Below are 20,867 nucleotides of genomic sequence, written 5' to 3'. Positions count from 1 at the left end.
TGAATTACTTTGACCCTGTCAGGATTTCCACCTCTTATTATGCGCAGTTTCTGTATGGCCCTGCTGCTGTTTGTGAACTGGCTGCCGACCCAATCTGTCTCTTCTGTGCTCTGGTTCGACGGGCAACCCGAGTCCCTTTTTGTCGGCTTACCCCCTCTGGGAGTACTGCTGAACTCTGTCTGTTGCTGCGTGTTACCCTGGTGAAGCTGATATCACCTCACTTCCTTCCGGTTGCTGTATTATATATAATGAATATAGCCACGGATCCGGTATCCGTCTCTGCGCCTATTCTGGGTAGAGGTTATTACTACCCGGTTCTCACAATGTCCTTTTTCTCTATTCCTCTTTTCCTACTATCGGTATTACGGTCCTATAATCCGTCATAGGGCTGTTAGGAGCTCAGTTATACGACCTCACACTTTCAGCTCCTCAACCCAACTGCCAATCTTTTTCTCAGACCAGAATAGATCAAGGGGAATCTCTGGAGCTCCCCCTTCTGGCTGGAGATGGTAGTGCAGTCTTGCTATTTTAACATTTATTTGTCTCAACTATTTTTGTGGCAAATACCCCTAGGGGCGCCACATTTGAGCCATTTTGATATTAACTATACAAATAAGGAAAAGAAACTCCCAGCCAAGAATGAATGAAGGTAGTCAAGGTGAGACCAAAAAGTATCAAGAAGTCCACATTTATTGGACACGCAGGGTGCAGAGGGTCATTGAAGATAAGCTTGCGATACTCATTCTAGACCCACCATCCTGCTTATTATAAGTATATACAGAGGCTTATTAAAAAAGACAACTTCTATTCTATATAGAATTGTGACAAAAAAGGAGCGAGGGGGGGGGGGGGGGTTGTGTGGTTCATCCGCAACTAACAAAACTACAAAAAAAAAAAAAAAATTCCTAACATACCCCAACGGGCGTAATGACGTTGGGGCCAGTGCAATTTTCAACTACAGTTGCGTCCTCTAGAAGAAAACCATTGGCTCCCTGCCCTGCCTTTTACAGCCAAAGGCCCAAAGGGCAGCAGCTGCAGAGCACACCGGGCTTCACATCGCAATGACATTACTACATTGTGCTGTACGGCATTAAAACTGTGGTGGTAATACAAGGTCAAGTGTGTGGTGGTACCATTGTTTTAGTAGTATACTGGACTTGTAAATGTGACATGGCAATGCAATATCATGTATTTAACTTTGTTATGGGGGCCAAGAGACCATCAATGCCACTGTGGCCCAAACGTCTGAGCAGTGGTTTGTGTAGGTGCGCTAGTCCATAGACCTCTAGTTACACCACTGTCCTGACATCAACACATAGATAAGGGGTTATCCTCCTTAAGAGCAGCGATTTCTAAACTCTAGAGTAGTAAGAGCCAGCAGACCATGCTTTGCTTCATAGGCCGCCCATCTTTATTATTACAGAAGTACAAATAAGAACCATGACATTATAAGGCAGGAAACCAAACAATTAAGAATGTTTCAGTGTTAACAAATGTAATAAAAAGTCATTACAAAAAGTTGACATTAAAAACGAAAAATGGGATTGGTGACTAATACTATGGGAAGGGCAGCCTGTGGGGTGAGGGGGTGGGGGTCTGGGCTCCGCCACCCAGCGTCTTCCCGGTGAGGAGGGGAATGCAAGTAGGGATTAGGCTTAGGCGCTGGAGTCAGTCTTGGACTCGCCATCATGGTTCTTCCTCACCGGCTCCTGAGCCAGGCCGCAGGGGAAAAGGCCATTGGTCATGCGGAAGCTTCCTGAGCTGTGGAAGGAGAGAAGATGGAAAAAAAAAAAAAAAAAAATGGGTTAGGGGAAATTTGGTGAATTAACCACTTGATAAAATTTCAATATGGAAAGAGTCCAACAAAATGGACAATAGAAGGTAGAATCAGTTTACGTGTTAATCTACAGACTAGAAGTGGTTACAGTCATGTGCTCGAGACCAACATTCCTGCCATAACCAACATTATACAGTTGGCACCAAGTACCGTAAATCTCACGGCACAAATTGGCCACAAGGAACCTGTTTGCACACAAGATTACCGACAGGCAATTACTAACATTACTCCACAAATGACATGCAAGAGGCAGTGTCACCAATTAGCATATGAAGATAACTTAAGAAAAGTGAGTGGACCATCACACAACAGAAGTCCATAGTGTCATAGATGTCATCAGCCTACACGTGTTGAGATTACTAATACCTAGGAACAAGTTGTTACAAGATACTCACTTCTCGGGTGATTCCGAAACAGTGGTCATGACTGGATGAGCTGGTTTACCGAAGAAGAAGCTGGCCCACCAGTGACCAGGATCGGACTTCGGAAGACCTGTGGGACAAGCAGTACTTATTAAGACTTATCAAAAGTACAAGAAACTTAGATGCAGAAGCATCGAACTGTCAGCATTTGATAATGAAGTAAATGATCATGAAGGACCTTGGCAATGTAGACAGCAATCATGGCGTCTGTACAAGTTTTGAGGGGGGGGTGGAGTTTGCTTCTCAGTATAATTAAGGATGAGAAAAATGAGGACCACCATAACAAATCAATATGGAGCATGTCCATTCTTCCTACTCAAGGAAAAAACCATTGAAACAAATACAAATATAAAAGGAGTCCATTTTGAGGAGGTCCATAGTGGTTCAGAAACAGTCATCCATGGAAACTTGCCAGAATATGTAATTTTTTGCAGCCTTCAAGCCTGAAGGTTCAGGTCTTGCAGAAGTAAATAAGTTACATAACTGCACCTAGACAAAGTAGTAAATGATAATACCTAAAGCCTTCTATCAGGTAAACGGTTACACAAAGACTAAAGGCCCCGTCTCACATAGCGAGATCGCTAGCGAGATCGCTGCTGAGTCACAAGTTTTGTGACGCAACAGCGACCTCAGTAGCGATCTCGCTATGTGTGACACGTACCAGCGATCAGGCCCCTGCTGTGAGATCGCTGGTCGTGTCGGAATGGCCTGGACCTTTTTTTGGTCGTTGAGGTCCCGCTGACATCGCTGAATCGGTGTGTGTGACACTGATCCAGCAATGTCTTCACTGGTAACCAGGGTAAACATCGGGTTACTAAGCGCAGGGCCGCGCTTAGTAACCCGATGTTTACCCTGGTTACCAAAAAAACAAACACTACATACTCACCATCTGATGTCCGTCAGGTCCCTTGCCGTCTGCTTCCCGCTCTGACTGTCTGCCGGCCGTACAGTGAGAGCACAGCACAGCAGTGACGTCACCGCTGCGCTCTGCTCTCACTGTACGGCGGCAGTCAGTCAGAGCAGGAAGCAGACGGCAAGGGACCTGACGGACATCAGATGGTGAGTATGTAGTGTTTGTTTTTTTGGTAACCAGGGTAAACATCGGGTTACTAAGCGCGGCCCTGCGCTTAGTAACCCGATGTTTACCTTGGTTACCCGGGTGCTGCAGGGGGACTTCGGCATCGTTGAAGACAGTTTCAACGATGCCGAAGTTGTTCTCCTGATCGTTGGTCGCTGGAGAGAGCTGTCTGTGTGACAGCTCCCCAGCGACCACACAACGACTTACCAACGATCACGACCAGGTCGTATCGCTGGTCGTGATCGTTGGTAAATCGCTATGTGAGACGGGGCTATTATATAAGCCTCATGAGCCAAGGTTATCAGCAGGTAATTGAACTGGTCAAGGGAATGTACCTGGGTGGTGAGGGATGACCTCTCCAGAGTAGTCCACACTCCCACATGAGCTGCTACTAGAGGTGGATCCCAGGCGTCCTGTAAGAAGAAGCCAAAAATCAGCTTCACAATAATATTTACCAACGACCTAGACCTCATAAGGCAACAGATAGTCCTGTTGAGATTATACCCAGCGCTGGTTAATAAGTGACCGAGTCAGTGAGCCAAGGTGTACAGGCCATACATACAGGGGCTACAGATTCAAAGGTAAATCTGTCAGACATGTCAAATCCAGGCTGAAACCGGACTTCCCTTTCATTAAAGTCAATGGGTCAGATTCATTAACCTGGTCGTTGTGCACGCTGTTCTAAAAAAGGGTTGTCCAGACTGGAGGTTGAAGTCTGCAGTCACAGAGTGCTGAACCCTTTGATGAATCAGGAGTCTACCTCCATAGTGTGACGGCAGACTTTATCCTCAAGCCTGTGCACCTCGTCAGAAACTTTACATTAATCAGGGCCTGGAGCAAGTTACTCCAATGAAATAGCACAACTTTCGAAGAATATCTAGCAGAATAGGTTTGAAGAACAAAAATTAGTAAAGTTTTTGCAGAACTTGAAATAGCACAAATGTTTTACACATTTTCAAAGTGTTTCTGGCTTACCGACGTCAATGTATCCACTGCCTTTTAATCATAATCTGATGATTAGAAGTCAGCTAGCGATCCATTTATCATGCAACAATGAATATCTGACTCCAGTCTCATACATCGATGCGCCTGGGTAAGTAGTCTGTGCAGTTAGAAAGAGCAGAGGACAGTGGTTGCCAACGACCGCATAGTTTTGGGTGTGTGGAGCATCGGCCGCCAGCGGTCAGCCGCCTTGGGTGGTCACACCCTTTAACTGCACTTTTTTTTCTAAACATATGACCCAAAACTGGTGTCAGACCCTACACCACATTACTAATAAGATGCGAACACCTCCAATCACAGCTTTGGATGTAACTGGAGCATAGAACTCCTCAACAGCTGCAGGATTTGAGATCTTGAACGCCCTTTGTAGAGAGACTCCAGTTATAAAGCTTCATGTAAGAATACTTACTGCGATAATAATCATGGGTTGCGACCAGTGAACCGCTGGATGGAATGGCAGCCATGTTTCAAACCTTGCTTGACTTAAGATGATGTAAACCCTGGAAGACAACGAGAAGAGGTATTGAGATTAAAAGGATAGACAAACCACTGCTCAGGCTTACAACCATGAAAGGGGGAAAAAAATATACTAATAGTTGTGGTCTGCAAAACTCTACATCCCATTTGTGCAAGTGCCATGGTTTTTAGTAGAAGCCCTTGGTGGGCATCATGGCTCAGGGATGAGGACCCTTACTACAGCTCCTACAAGGTCATAGATCTTGCTGATCACCAGTATCATAGCTCACATGGAGGGTCTATTATTACCAATCCCAAGTTCACCCACCTGACACTAAAGACAAACCCTCCCAAGAAAGTCCTGTCTGTTCACCAAATGTTTCTCCAAAGCCCAAGGGCTCAGTTTTCTCATAGAGGAATCAGTGCTGAATGAGAACACATGTGCGTTAATAGGGTGAGGACAGGGTTAACTCTTTGGTGCCAAAATAAGCAGTAGAACTACAAAAAAAAAATCTGAGTAGGTTGTTGAGTTCATAGTCAAGGGAGAGGTGGGGGTTGTGGAGGAAAAAGAATGCAGACTTGTAAGGCTGTGGGGGACACATTACATAACATATGCCAGAATGGAAGGGACTGGCGATCTGTACAGGAGGATCCACTCCTCCCCCGATGCTATCTACAGAGGTAGGGGGCTGTGTATTCAGGAATCCAGGCCCCCTGCTCAAGCTGATTAGTATAGGCTGACACCAGAGAGCAAAAGCATGCATTGACTACTACAGAAAGTACAATATGTAATCAGGTCTTTGATCACAGCCCCCCCCCAAAAAAAAGTCAGAAAATACATTGCAGCTTTCTTTGAGAAAACAGCGCCACCTCTGGTCATGAGTTGTAAATTATATTGCAGTTCAGCTCCGTCCACTTCAATAGTGCAGAGTTGCAAGACAACCCATGGTCAGGAGCGGCGCGGTTTATGAAAGTAATGCAGCAATGTTTTTACTCATCATGGAAACCCCCTTTAATGTAAGCGTGCCTGTAGGATTCATTCACATATTGCAGTAACGTCATGGTCTTCTCATGATTTTTCAGAAACCTCAAAGAAATTTGATTTTCTCGCGACATGTGACTAAGCTCTTAATAGTGTTGTCAGAATTTAAAAAACTGCACCACCCTTATCTACAGGTTATGAGTGGTATTACAGATTGGCATTATTCACCTACAACTAAGGCTACTTTCACACTAGCGTCGTACTCGGCCCGTCACAGAGCGTCGGGACGACGTACCGACGCTAGCGTTGTTTGCGCCGCACAACGGGTGCAGCGGATGCTGTTTTTCCACGCATCCGCTGCCCCATTGTGAAGTGCGGGGAGGTGGGGGCGGAGTTCCGGCCGCGCATGTGCGGTCGGAAATGGCAGACCGTCGGCACGAAAAAACGTTACATGTGGCGTTTTTTTGTGCCGACGGTCCGCCACAACATGACGCATCCGTCACACGACGGATGCGACGGGTGGCAATCCGTCGCAATGCGTCGCTAATGCAAATCAATGGAGAAAAAATGCATCCTGCAAGCACTTTTGCCAAAACGACGCATTGCGACGGATGCCAAAAGACGCTAGTGTGAAAGTAGCCTAAGCTGCTACGTTGCTCTTCAACAAGCAGAAAACTGACTTTGCCCTGTTTCACCTCAAATGTCCTGTTCATTGCTGGTTCAGTTAGGGTCACCAGTTGTACATTTTTTTCTGGAAGTGATGATGTGACACCGTAAACGTCTATTGACTTAAACAACATGGCAGTGTCACAAAATCTGCACCCTTGGACTCAATGGTCCTTCTTCCTCCACATTGCAAACCAATCAATTCAGAAAGAAGAACATCTCCATAAAGGATGTCACGACAACATAAGACGACCATCAGAGTCAAAACAAAAGAAAGTCAAAACCGCACCCTTTCTTATATAGATTGAAGGTCTCAGCGGACACAAGGGCGCACGTCCAAAACCAGGGAGCCCATCCCGGACAGTACCAAGACCATAAAGAACAAAAAGACAGCGCCACAATGGATGGTGAAAAAAATAAGAGCTTACATTTATTCTGCCTCCTGTAGCGACGTTTCGGTGCTTGATAAAGGTCTGTTGACCGAAACGTCGCTACAGGAGGCAAAATAAATGTAAGCTCTTATTTTTTTTCACCATACATTGTAGCGCTGTCTTTTTGTTCTTTATAACATAAGACGACCAGTCCTGGTCTGAGGTCTAGATTGATATTTGGACCTGTTTACACAAAGCTACTGTTGTCCTTATATTGACCCCAGTTGCTCTCCAACATTGAGGTAAACCTTGGGTCAATGAGAAGAACCTCCAACTGAAGGACATCCACCTAATTTTAAGTGGTCAGTCTGGAAAGCCTATACTTGACCCAGTTCTGCCTTATGGCCACAGACCATGTTGATCTGTGACAACATGAATCCCTGCTGTGTGGTCACCTGTGACTGTAGCTTCCTGTAAGTTATGTCCATCCAAGGTACCATCTGCAAACCATGAAGAGAGAAGAGTGACCAGCCATGTGGCAGCTATGGGGCCAAGCCTTGGTGAACCATCTATGTGTCATTTAATAATCGGGACGGCATTATTCTCAAAGGTGGCAAAATTGGGGGTCATTATTAGTGACCCAATACAGTCTTTGGTTGGGACCACATCACTTCCATAATGATATATTTTAATCTGTCCCAATGCTCCTCCTCTACCAGTTGACTATGCACTTCATGGATGTCCAGTCACTGTCTCATATTTATGGTCTGTTCTGCAGATAAGAGACCTCTGAGCATGGTAAATTTTCTAACTATAAGTAGCAATAGAGGAGTCCAGTGCACCACCTTGTACGTGCACACTTAGTACAACCTTCCATACAGTTGGAGGAGTACAGAGAAATCCAGAAACCAGGGCACCAGACATCCTCCTTTTGGTAACTTTATTGGTACGCAAAAATCACAACGTTTCGGCAGCGCAGTGCCTTTATCAAGCCATAAAAAAAAATTCTATTTTTATGGCTTGATAAAGGCGCTGCGCGACCAAAACATTGTTATTCTGTACCAATAAAGTTACCAAAAGAAGGACTTCTGGTACCCTGGTTCCTCGATTTCACCACATTTTCTCACCATGATGGATCCTCTTAAGCGTGGACTTTAAGGCCTTTTTGGGTAAAGACTTGTTTGCCCTCGCCCAAGGCAGATTGCAATATGAGTTCTCATCAGATGTCACCCACCATACACCATTGTCTTGTGATTAGAAGAGACTGAATCTTACACCTGATTACAATGAGTGGACATATGGGCAGCAGGATGAGCGGTCACCTAGCTGCCTAATACCTGCACACAATGCTCCATCACAATGGCCAGTTACATAACAGGTCACCTATTACTCCTCATACACATAATGGGATTATATGATGAGACGTCCACTGCAGCCACAGGCGATTGTATGGTGTTTACCCACTATATGCTGGAGCGGCATCATCACGACCTGGACTGCAGAGCTTGCAATCTATTCGCAAGTTCCATATTTAAGGTGACAATTCACAAAAATCAGATGGAGACAAAACCTTAGCCAACACTAGGTGAGGTTTTAATATTAGAGGATAGGACTGTCCCGATTTGGATACACCTTGTCGTGGTGGTATGGTTTTTATGCTTTTATGATCAAAAACAGTGTTTACTAAGTACTTTAAGTTATTTATCCGCACTATTGTTTGTTTGTTTTTTTACTTCCAGCAGGGGATGTGCTCATTGTTTCTATCTTAGGTTTTGTCTGTTAAATGGCCAGTGTGAACAGGCTCTTATACTTTGCATGCATACCAAATTATACTCTGGCTCATCTCTTTGGGAAAGATCAGAGGTAAAAGCAAAGTCCATTTTGTCAGGCATAGTAGCTACAGGTTTGCATAGGACTGCAGATTAACCTAATGTATTATCTGCAAATTCACAAATCTGCTACATCAATGCATTTTACATAAATTGCAAAAAAAGAGGAGACGTTTCTGGCAGGAAAGGGTTAGGGGATGATTAAGTCTCTCTCCACTGTTAAGAAACTGGTCTGAACTGGCTAAACCACATCCTCCTCCTCCCCCCCCCCCCCCCCCCCACCCCTGCGCCTTCCTCCTCCCCCATAAAAACAGCTCTCTGCTATGGGGATGGGAAAAACAAACTGCAGACAGAACAAAGGCTCAGCTGCTGAAACTCATCCCCACAAGTCAACACAGCTGCATAGACTCCATTTGTCTCAAAAGCTGACATTCTAAGGCAAGAAGAAAGATCAGTAATCAATAATTACGGATACCATATCCTAGCCCCTATAAAAGGGGGCTAGGCACGGTAAAAGTCACTGTGGGCGATAATACGACTGATAATTGTATCTATACCTGCCATGTCAGTGGCCAATGGACCATTTATCCTCCATGATTTTTTTGGGGAGCTGATAAAGTAACCATTGTCTTATTTTTCTACAATTTTCCCCATGAAAACAAATCCAATCATCAACGATTATAAAGTCATCAATATCATGACTACAACCCCCATCATCAGCATCACCACCCCTATAATCAGTGACCGTCCCCATTTGTGATGTTCTCCTTCCTCACTAGTTGGTGAGGAAGGAGAACATTGTCCATTTCCTGACAACATGACAGGAACAATACTATCACAATGTAGCAGCCAGATTAACCCCCGAGCTCCTGCCTGCCTCCTCATCACTTGCTGCTGTCACAATGTATCCAAAATCTTTCATACAGAAGCTCGTTATCAATTCAACCAGAAAAAATAAAAGTCAAAACCCCAAGAGCTTACGCTCGAATTTGTGTCCGACGGCTCCTTCTTGACTATCAATAAGTTTATGACTATTGCTTTATATGGCACCAGCGTATTCTATAGCGGTGTACAATAGCTGAGTTAAAGGGGTCAGCCGGTCTAGTACAGACCCTGAAAGGCTATACAACAGGAAACATATGTTGGTACCATGTTGGCCAAAAAACGGAAGAGTGATGAATATTACAAATGTATATTTAGGAAATATTAATATACATAGAAGACAAAAAAGAACAAAGACCCTGTAGACACGCCACCATGTTCCCCCATTCATAACTACCTGTATTCCGACTGGATGTGTCCTCAGGAGCCTGGCTCTAGGGGGTTAGACGCTAGGCAACGGGGCCCATTTGAGGAGGAGAAGCTGGGACTTGTCTCCACGACCAGAGATTTGATCACTGAAAGTTATGCTGCCAAAGCAGACGTGGAGTGGGGTTATATAGGGTGGTGGGAGGGCACAGCCGCCCAGGGGGTGGAGAGGGGCATGGACAATGGGGCTTGTGACTGGCAGAAGGGGCTGATCATGTGCAATACTGCTGCTGAGCACATGTAGCTATTCATTTTTGCATTTTTGGTGGCTTTTTGGCTTGCTCCTTTTTATATCTATCTTTTGTGTTTGCCTGTTTCGTTTATATATAATAAATATATATTATTATATATAATTATTATTTATTATTATAGCGGCATTTATTCCATGGTGCTTTACATGTGAGGAGGGGTATACATAATAGAAACCAAGTAAAGTAATCTTAAACAATACAAGTGTGGGCAGACTTTAGGGTCTCCTGATGTTGTCCTTGCCTATATGTTGTTTTTATATTTAGTTTATGCACATAATAAAGGGATTATTTAATACATATTTATTTTCCCCGTCCCAGATATTTCCACCTGATTCATGATTTGCGACTTATTCAAAAGTTGCAAAATTTGTCTGAAATGTAAACCAGCCCCCCTAAGGGCTCATTTCCACGTGTGAGACATACGTCCGTGTCTCGCAGGTTAAAACCAAGCTCTGGCGCCGGCACTTGGGAGCGGAGCGTGCAGCTCCATGTATTGCTATGCAGCCGCATTCTCCGCTCTGGAGTGCCGGCGCCACAGCTTGGTTTTCACCTGCGAGACACGGACGTTTAACTCGCAAGTGGAAATGAGCCCTTAGAGTGATTTTCTGTATGACAAGTATTCTGGGGTAATTTTTGCTCTATGTTGCAAAAATTTTGATACTTTGCACTAAAAAGGTGGAAAAAAGGAAAAAAACAAAAAAATTAAAGACCATTTTTGAATTAGTGTAAAAATCATGAACCATGTGCACCATTTTCAAGAATTTAGTGCAAAAAACGGCAGCAAATACTATAAAAGCAAAAGAATAAAAAAGGGACTGAAAAAACTTGCAAATGGTGAATCTTGGCCATAAATGATGTCTGAAAAGCTCTGGGGTAATTAATGGGGCTATATGAGCGAGAAAAAGAAATGTCCAGAAATCTAGTACCCTCACCCTGTCAAATCATTGCACTCAAAAAAGTTCTCCAAGAGTGACATCAACACTGCAGACAATAACAGACACTGGGAGCAGCAGAAGGGGCTCAGCACTGGACCTGGGGAGGGTGAGTAAGGAACACGTTGTCTGAGGACAGAGGTTTTCTATAACTGGAAACCTGTCTTCTTGTGGCAAATACTGCACATAATATATACTGCACACATTATACCACGGGGTCTGACTAGTGATTAGTGGCTTGTATTGTGAAGTTTTTTTCCAGTAGTTTCTATTTACAGAAGACAATTACAGACCAATTTTATTTTAAAAATGTACACTTTGCTTTTTCTATTCATATAAAGGGACATAATTTAACTGAATAAAATCTAAAACTGAACATTTGTGTAACCTTTTACACCACAGGACCTTCTACACCTCAGGACCTTCTACTCCCCAGGACCTTCTACAACCCAGGGCCTTCTATACCCAAGGCCCTTCTACACCTCAGGGCCTTCTACACCCCAGGGCCTTCTACACCCCAGGACCTTCTACACCCCAAAGCCTTCTACACCCCAGGGCCTTCTACACCTCAGGACCTTCTACACCCCAGGACCTTCTACACCCCATGACCTTCTACACCCCAAGGCCTTCTACACCCCAGGGCTTTCTACACCCTAGGGCCTTCTACACCTCAGGACCTTCTACACCCCAGGGCCTTCTACACCCCAGGGCCTTCTACACCCCAGGACCTTCTACACACAGTTCTCCAGTGCCAACTCCCTGCCCCATGAAACCCAGGTGGATAATTCTCGCAATCCAGACCCCATCCTTCAGAACGCTGTTTTTTTAACCCCGTCTCTATTACCAAGACCTCCGGGGTTACTACCGAGAGCTCCAGTTACCCTAAAGGGACATTTCCATTAGGTCTGAAACACCTCACAACTGAGCCAAACAATCTACACCTTAGTCTTTGAGGTATTCAGGCCTCCTACAGCCCCTCGCTAGTCCCCACTCAGCTGGCTACTGTTGCAGACTTGTCTGAACCCAGCAGCCCCTTTCCAGGGTTTCTTAACTGGTAAGAGCCGGCACCAGAGAATGTTTAAACGCTAATGTTGTGCCATACACCAAAAATGGGGGAAAAAATAAGAAACAAGAAAGGTGTATTTCAGGCAACAAACATTACAAACAGTACTACCCCTGAAGAAGCCATAGGAATATGGCGGAACGTGTAGGGTCGGCTACTCTCCTTTTTCTATGCACTACTGATTGGTGGTTTGTATGCATATCTATTTATAATCTTTGCTATGCCATAAAGGTGTTATTATAATACTTCAATTGATGTTTTTCGGATTTCCTCCTATTATCACTGTACATGGCAAGTGTCAGCATCTTTTTATACTGACATATTTTGCCGCCTATAATATGTAATTTACCGTAGATGTATTTCTAAGATTGGTATAGGTATGTACTATGTACTGATATATAAGATCCTATACATTTTGGAATTACTTAATCCTCACTGCCTATTAGAGATTAGCTTTTTCTGCTCTACCCCCTATTGATCATGACCTGATAAATCCATGTCTCATTGTAAAGGGAGAACTTTTTCACTGTTTTTAAATGGTTTCAATGCACCCATTAGTGTTTGTGTGTTGTATCAATACAAATTATTTTTTGCATTTCGTTTTTTGTTGGTTTTATTATATTTATTTTGCTATCTGAAATGTTTGGTGCCTGCAGACTGCAGTACACCTTTCTTGTTTCTTATTCCTTCCCAGCGTTGGAGCTTAGCACCGCTCATCCTTATTGGCTGATATTATCTCCACAGACACAGCAGATTCCCCAGAGCTTACCCCACCCTGGCTGACACCACATGCTGGCACCCTGTTCTATGGACCCCCTCCCTAGCCATAAACTAACATGTAGTGTCTGCGTTAGCTTGTCCACTCCAGTAAAAACCAGTCCTTGCTTAGCAGAACAGACAAACTGCTCCTCTCCAGCAACTCCCCTGAGTGCACCTGTTCACCCTCCATACAGATCTCCTCAGGCCTGTCTCATATCTTCAATGTTCCTGTCCACCGGTATCTTCCTGAATGGGCAAGTTACCTCAAGCCTTCCGTCCACCATCAAACCCAATGTTCCAGCCCCTTAGCATACAGCCCACTACAAGCCCCTTAGGTGGACAGTCTTCATCCCTATTTCTCTTCCCGTCCATCTGTAACTACAACAAGCACCATACATGGACCATTGGCCACATGCCCTTCTAGAGGCACATCTGTTTTTTGTCTTTCCTCTGATAGCTCAAAGCCCGGCGTTACCACAGTCAGCACCAGGCTCTTACTGACACTATACTGAGCCCGGTGGCCTGTGCGAACACATCGTATCTAAGTCTACTATATGATACTGTCTACTGAGCCAATGTATCTACATCTATCAGGTGTAACAGTGTGCTGCTAAACTAATGTATCTGGGCACCTTGTGTGTGATACACCTTCAGTGATCCACAGAGGACTACAACCCCCATCATGTAAGGGTGCTTTCAAATTGCATTTAGGCACCTGTTCAGTGGCCCCGTCAGGGCTTACATCCAAAACCCCTTCAAAACGGGATTCGGACATATGCACCGACGAGGCAAAAGACTATAAAGGTGCTGACTTAGCGAACATGCGCTCTGATGTGCATCATTTTTTTGCGAATATGCCTACTGGAAACAGACACTCAGACATAGTAGACTGCACCTGAGTGTCAGCCTCCAGTAGGTGTATACGCCTGAACATTATGTACGGCAGATAGCATGTTCACTCTGTGAGCACCATTATAGTCTATGGCCCCGTCGGTGCTTAGGTCAGATCCAGTTTTGCTGTGGTTCGGACGTAAGACCTAAGCGGGCCTCTGAACAGGTGACGGAATGCAGTGTGAAAACCCCATCATGTAAAATTAGACCCCATGTACTACACCCGCCATCATGTAAGATTACACCTAATGCACTACACCCCTATCATGTAAGATTACAGCCCCATGTACTACACCTTCCATCATGTAAGATTACACCCCCATGCACTACACCCCTATCATGTAAGATTACAGCCCGTGTACTACACCCTCTGTCATGTAAGACTACACCCCCATCATGTAAAATTAGACCTCATGTATTACACTCCCTATCATGTAAGATTACAGCCCCATGTACTACACCCTCCATCATGTAAGATTACACCTAATGCACTACACCCCTATCATGTAAGATTACAGCCCCATGTACTACACCCTCCATCATGTAAGATTACACCTAATGCACTACACCCCTATCATGTAAGATTACAGCCCCATGTTCTACACCCCTATCATGTAAGATTACAGCCCCATGTACTACACCCTCCATCATGTAAGATTACAGCCCCATGTTCTACACCCCTATCATGTAAGATTACAGCCCATGTACTACACCCCTATCATGTAAGATTACAGCCCCATGCACTACACCCCTATCATGTAAGATTACAGCCCATGTACTACACCCCTATCATGTAAGATTACAGCCCCATGTACTACACCCTCCATCATGTAAGATTACAGCCCCATGTACTACACCCCTATCATGTAAGATTACAGCCCCATGTACTACACCCTCCATCATGTAAGATTACAGCCCTTGCACTACACCCCTATCATGTAAGATTACAGCCCTTGCACTACACCCCTATCATGTAAGATTACTGCCCCATGTACTACACCCCTATCATGTAAGATTACAGCCTCATGTACTACACCCCTATCATGTAAGATTACAGCCCTTGCACTACACCCCTATCATGTAAGATTACAGCCCCATGCACTACACCCCTATCATGTAAGATTACAGCCCTTGCACTACACCCCTATCATGTAAGATTACTGCCCCATGTACTACACCCCTATCATGTAAGATTACAGCCCATGCACTACACCCCTATCATGTAAGATTACAGCCTCATGTACTACAGCCCTATCATGTAAGATTACAGCCCCATGCACTACACCCCTATCATGTAAGATTACAGCCCATGTACTACACCCCTATCATGTAAGATTACAGCCCCATGTACTACACCCTCCATCATGTAAGATTACAGCCCCATGTTCTACACCCCTATCATGTAAGATTACAGCCCCATGTACTACACCCTCCATCATGTAAGATTACAGCCCCATGTTCTACACCCCTATCATGTAAGATTACAGCCCATGTACTACACCCCTATCATGTAAGATTACAGCCCCATGCACTACACCCCTATCATGTAAGATTACAGCCCATGTACTACACCCCTATCATGTAAGATTACAGCCCCATGTACTACACCCTCCATCATGTAAGATTACAGCCCCATGTACTACACCCCTATCATGTAAGATTACAGCCTCATGTACTACACCCCTATCATGTAAGATTACAGCCCTTGCACTACACCCCTATCATGTAAGATTACTGCCCCATGTACTACACCCCTATCATGTAAGATTACAGCCTCATGTACTACACCCCTATCATGTAAGATTACAGCCCTTGCACTACACCCCTATCATGTAAGATTACAGCCCCATGCACTACACCCCTATCATGTAAGATTACAGCCCTTGCACTACACCCCTATCATGTAAGATTACAGCCCCATGCACTACACCCCTATCATGTAAGATTACAGCCCTTGCACTACACCCCTATCATGTAAGATTACTGCCCCATGTACTACACCCCTATCATGTAAGATTACAGCCCATGTACTACACCCCTATCATGTAAGATTACAGCCCCATGTACTACACCCCTATCATGTAAGATTACAGCCCCATGTACTACACCCTCCATCATGTAAGGTTGCACTGCATGTACTACACCCCTATCATGTAAGATTACAGCCCTTGCACTACACCCCTATCATGTAAGATTACAGCCCCATGTACTACACCCCTATCATGTAAGATTACAGCCCCATGCACTATACCCCTATCATGTAAGATTACAGCCCCATGCACTACACCCCTATCATGTAAGATTACAGCCCCATGTACTACACCCTCTATCATGTAAGATTACACCACCCCATGTACTACACCCCTATCATGTAAGATTACAGCCCCATGTACTGCACCCTCCATCATGTAAGTTTACACCCCATGTACTACACCCCTATCATGTAAGATTACAGCCGTTGCACCACACCCCTATTATGTAAGATTACAGCCCCATGTACTACACCCCTATCATGTAAGGTTACACTCCATGTACTACACCCAGCGTCGGACTGGAGCACCTTGGGCCCACCAGAGAAAATCATTTTTGGGGCCCACTATGTAGCTACATAGAAATACATTCAAGGCCATCAATTGTGTGGTAAAACACGCTAATATCAGGGAATAATATAAGGTAGTACACATCTTAATTATGTAGCAGGGGTTGGGGTAGCCCCCTCATAGAATATAATGTAGCCTCCCACAGAATATAATTCAGCCCCCCATAGAATATTATGCAGATCCCTCATAGAATATAATGTAGCCTCGCTCATGGAATATAATGCAGCCCCCCTCATAGGGTATAATACAGCACCCCACAAAATATAATGCAACCCCCTCATAAGGTATAATGCAGCCCCCCCATAGAATATAATGTAGCTCCCTCATATGGCATAATGCAGCCCCTCCACAGAATATAATGTAGCCCCTCAGAGTATAATGCAACCCCCCCATAGAATATACTGTAGCCCCCTCATAGGGCATAATGCAGCTCCCCTCATATAGTATGATGTAGCCACCTGAGAGAATAATGCAGCCCCCACATATAATATAATGCAGCCCCTCCACAGAATATAATGTAGCCCCCTCAGAGTATAATGCCAACCCCTCATAAGGCAGCCCCCCATAGAATATACTGTAGCCCCTCATAGGGCATAATGCAGCTCCCCTCATATAGTATGATGTAGCCCCCTCAGAGAATAATGCAGCCCCCACAGAATTATAATGTAGCCCCCTCATAGGGTATAATGCAGCCCCCCTGAAAGGGTATAATGCAGCCCCCTCCATTATCATCATTGTACTCATTACCACTTCCATCATTGCGTCCTCCCCACCACCATTGTCCTTTCCACCACTACCATCTTTGTCCTTTACACCACAACCATCATTGCTTTCTTCACCACCATTAACATTGCCTCCCCCACCACCATCATCATCATTGCCCCACCACCATCATCATCATTGCTTCCCCCACCACCATCATCATCGCCCCTACCACCATCATCATTGCCCCCACCACCATCATCATTGCCTCCAGCACCATCATCATTGCCCCCACCACCATCATCATTGTGGAGCGCCCCCAGTAGGGCAGTGGGGTACTCGGAGCCGGGTCCTTCGGTTCTCAGCGGGGATGTCACGGTGGCTGACCCGGTCCGTGGCCCTAGAGGCGTCCGGTATTGAAAGGGAAATGTCTTTAAAGGGATAGTGTTCATGACGCCACCTGTCGTATTCGGTCAGGGTGACCGACGCTGCTTAGGGGTCCACTGGGGTGGTGTTATGGCAGCTAGATGGTATACCTTCCCACGGGTGAAGTATGTCCCCAGGGCTTCCCAGTGTGTAGATGGTGTGAGGCGCGGTGAAGAACGAGGACACAAGGTTGCAGTCTCTTTACCTTTTACTGAAGACTTCAGCATCCACAGTCCAGGGTACAGACCACAGGGTAGGTAGAGTCCGTCCGGTCCGAAGGCAAATCCACAGTCCCCTTATCCAGGTAGAAATCAGTAGCCTTCCTACTAGCACCTGTGTGTTGTAGTCCCTCCCTGCTGAGCAACTCGGTAAGGTCCTCACAACTCTAGTAGATGTTCTAGATGTTATTTCTTCCTCTCTGTCCCCCAGATGGTATGGATAGGACCCATATGACTGATGGCCTGAGGCTTGTTTATAGGGACCCTAGAGACGCCCCGACCCCCACAATTTGCCACTGTGTCTTCTTAGGTATTAAGGTCGGGCAACCAACTTGGAATTGACTGTCCTGCCGGTCTCTGAAGTAAAGCGTAGAGTCAATTACTCCCTCGGTGTTCCGGCCACCGGCTACGCGCCTCAGAAGGAGGCAGCCTATTTCAGGGCAGAACTCCTCCCGGAGATTTCTCCTTGTGCTGTGACTTAGTTTCTCACCCTCTACAATACAATTCTCTTGCGTGTCCTTTCTTAGGATGCTGCCGCACGTGGGGCAGACGCAGCTCCGTAGCTTTCTGTCTCGCTAGGCCTCTGTCAGGATCCCACCCCTGACAGGGACCCTCTGTCTGCAGCTCAGATGTTCCTCCTTTCCCCCTGTCTGCCTGACAGGTGTTGCCTGGGCAAAGCCCAGCCAGCGTCTCTCTCACTTTCTATGCAGCCCACCAGTTTTACCCTTCTGTGAGGAGTGCCCTAGTAGATAAAAGCAAGACTCCCCCTGATGGCCCCGAGTGTGAAGTGTAGTGTATGGTTTGTGATACCTGGTAGTAAGATCTCCTTTATTACCTTCAGACGTAATATCACTCCCCCTGGTGAAAGAATGACATTACTGCAACGACCAGGACTCTGGGGCGCTGCAATTGCCTCCACCACCATCATCATTGCCCCCACCACCATCATCATTGCCTCCAGCACATCATCATTGCTGCCCCCACCACCATCATCATTGCCTCCAGCACCACCATCATCATCATTGCTTCCAGCACCATCATCATTGCCCCCACCACCATCATCATCATCATTGCCTCCAGCACCATCATCATTGCCCCACCACCATCATCATTGCCTCCAGCACCATCATCATTGCCCCCACCACCATCATGATCGCCTCCAGCACCATCAACATTGCCCCCACCACCATCATCACTGCCTCCAGCACCATCATCATTGCCCCCACCACCATCATCATTGCCCCCACCACCATCATTGCCTCCAGCACCATCATCATTGCCCCCACCACCATCATCATTGCCTCCAGCACCATCATCATTGCCCCCACCACCATCATCATTGCCTCCAGCACCATCATCATTGCCCCCACCACCATCATCATTGCCTCCAGCACCATCATCACTACCCCCACCACCATCATCATGGCCTCCAGCAACATCATCATTGCCTCCCCCCACACACACAGCTGCACACACGGAGGCAGAGACACACACGCAGGCAGGCAGAGACACACACACAGACACACACACAGCCGCGCACACACAGACACACACAGCCGCACACACACAGCCGCACACATGCAGGCACACTTGCACACACACAGCACCCACTCACCTCTCCGCACGTTCCCTGCAGCCGCAGCACATCCCGGCAACTTTCTGTCTGAAATAGCCGCGCTGAATGATGTTGTCATCCAGCCGCGCTTATTCAGACAGGAAGTGCCGGGCAGGAAGGAGGACGGCGTGGATCCCTGCAGCTCCGCTCTGGTCCCAAGCTGCAGGGATCGCAATCAAGGATCGCCGCCCTATAGGTGCCCACCTCCGGGGCCCCCCATTCAGCAGCAGCAGTGGGCAGTGTTAGCCTCAGCCTGCAGCTAACGCTGCCCGCCATTAAAGTGAAATGGTATTCATGCCTCTCCATGCCCATGGGGGTGTGGGGAAGCGTGAATATTGATTTCTCTTTAGCAGCGGGGACAGCTTCTGTCCATCTGCTGCTCTCTGGCACCAGAAGGACCCCCTTAACTCAGGGGCCCCATAGCAGCTGGGTGTGCTGCTATTAGCGACACTCCACTGGCTGGGGGGCCCCTGGAGCAGTGGGGGCCCTAGGCAGCTGCTGGCCAATATGCCAGCAGGTGTCAGTGCCTGGGCCCACCGGAGAATCCTCCAGTTCTCCGGTGGGCCAGTCCAACCCTGACTACACCCCTATCATGTAAGATTACATCCCATGTACTACACCGCTATCATGAAAGATTACAGCCCCATGCACTATACCCCTATCATGTAAGATTACAGCCCAAGTACTACACCCCTATCATGTATGATTACACCCAATGAACTACACCCTCCATCATGTAAGGTTGCACCCCATGTACTACATCCCTATCATATAAGATTACAGCCCCATGCACTACACCCCTATCATGTAAGATTACAGCCCATGTACTACACCCCTATCATGTAAGATTACACCCAATGAACTACACCCTCCATCATGTAAGGTTACACCCCATGTACTACACCCCTATCATGTAAGATTACAGCCCATGCACTATACACCTATTACAGCCCACGTACTACACCCCTATCATGTAAGATTACAGCCCATGTACTACACCGCCGGGTGCGGTGGCGTGCGCCTGTAATCCCAGCAACTAGGGAGGCTTAGTCTGGTGGATCGCTTGAGTCCAGGAGTTCAAGGCTGGCTTCACTGGGCTATGTCAATTGGGTGTCTGCACTAAGTTATACACCCCTATCATGTATGATTACAGCCCACGTACTACACCCCTATAACGTATGATTACACCCAATGAACTACACCCTCCATCATGTAAGGTTACACCCCATGTACTACACCCCTATCATGTAAGATTATAGCCCCATGCACTACACCCTTATCATGTAAGATTACTAGTTTCAGAAACACTTTTTGAATAATGTTACAGGGCCATGTTGGTAAAACCCTCTTTACACAGGTAAATGATGTGCACCAAAGGATCTGTAATACATTATTCAGTGCGCATGGGCTGCCATTGTTCTCAGCAGCACGAGTTCAGTACAACGTGCTGCCGAGAATT

General features: G+C 46.1%; 1 protein-coding gene across 2 annotated transcripts; it reads right to left on the bottom strand.

The window, feature by feature from the left end:
- Positions 1–1,388: 1,388 nt before the first annotated feature.
- Positions 1,389–10,061, bottom strand: PPDPF (pancreatic progenitor cell differentiation and proliferation factor). 2 transcript variants are annotated; one of them, XM_077252935.1, is made up of 5 exons: positions 9,923–10,061; positions 4,749–4,839; positions 3,673–3,750; positions 2,233–2,329; positions 1,389–1,761 (listed from the first exon to the last, which is right to left on the bottom strand). In XM_077252935.1, the coding sequence occupies exons 2-5, from the start codon at positions 4,801–4,803 to the stop codon at positions 1,656–1,658; spliced, it is 336 nt and encodes a 111-aa protein (XP_077109050.1). In that variant the 5' UTR covers positions 4,804–4,839; positions 9,923–10,061; the 3' UTR covers positions 1,389–1,655. The 2 variants fall into 2 exon arrangements, with proteins under 2 accessions (XP_077109050.1, XP_077109051.1); XM_077252936.1 differs by lacking the exon at positions 9,923–10,061 and adding an exon at positions 5,124–5,170.
- Positions 10,062–20,867: the final 10,806 nt, after the last annotated feature.

The sequence above is a fragment of the Ranitomeya variabilis genome, chromosome 4 (genome assembly GCF_051348905.1).
Source record: "Ranitomeya variabilis isolate aRanVar5 chromosome 4, aRanVar5.hap1, whole genome shotgun sequence".
Taxonomy (NCBI): domain Eukaryota; kingdom Metazoa; phylum Chordata; class Amphibia; order Anura; family Dendrobatidae; genus Ranitomeya; species Ranitomeya variabilis.
Note: the sequence above shows the minus strand (reverse complement) of the source record. Positions and strands in the feature narration are given on the sequence as shown.

What these genes read in the sequence shown, in the direction of transcription:
- PPDPF (XM_077252935.1), bottom strand. Translation starts at nt 4,803, where the DNA reads ATGGCTGCCATTCCATCCAGCGGTTCACTGGTCGCAACCCATGATTAT. An exon ending in AACCCATGATTATTATCGCA is followed by an intron (nt 3,751 to 4,748) that starts GTAAGTATTCTT and finishes TTCTTCTTACAG; the next exon opens with GACGCCTGGGATCCACCTCT. An exon ending in GGTCATCCCTCACCACCCAG is followed by an intron (nt 2,330 to 3,672) that starts GTACATTCCCTT and finishes CTTGTCCCACAG; the next exon opens with GTCTTCCGAAGTCCGATCCT.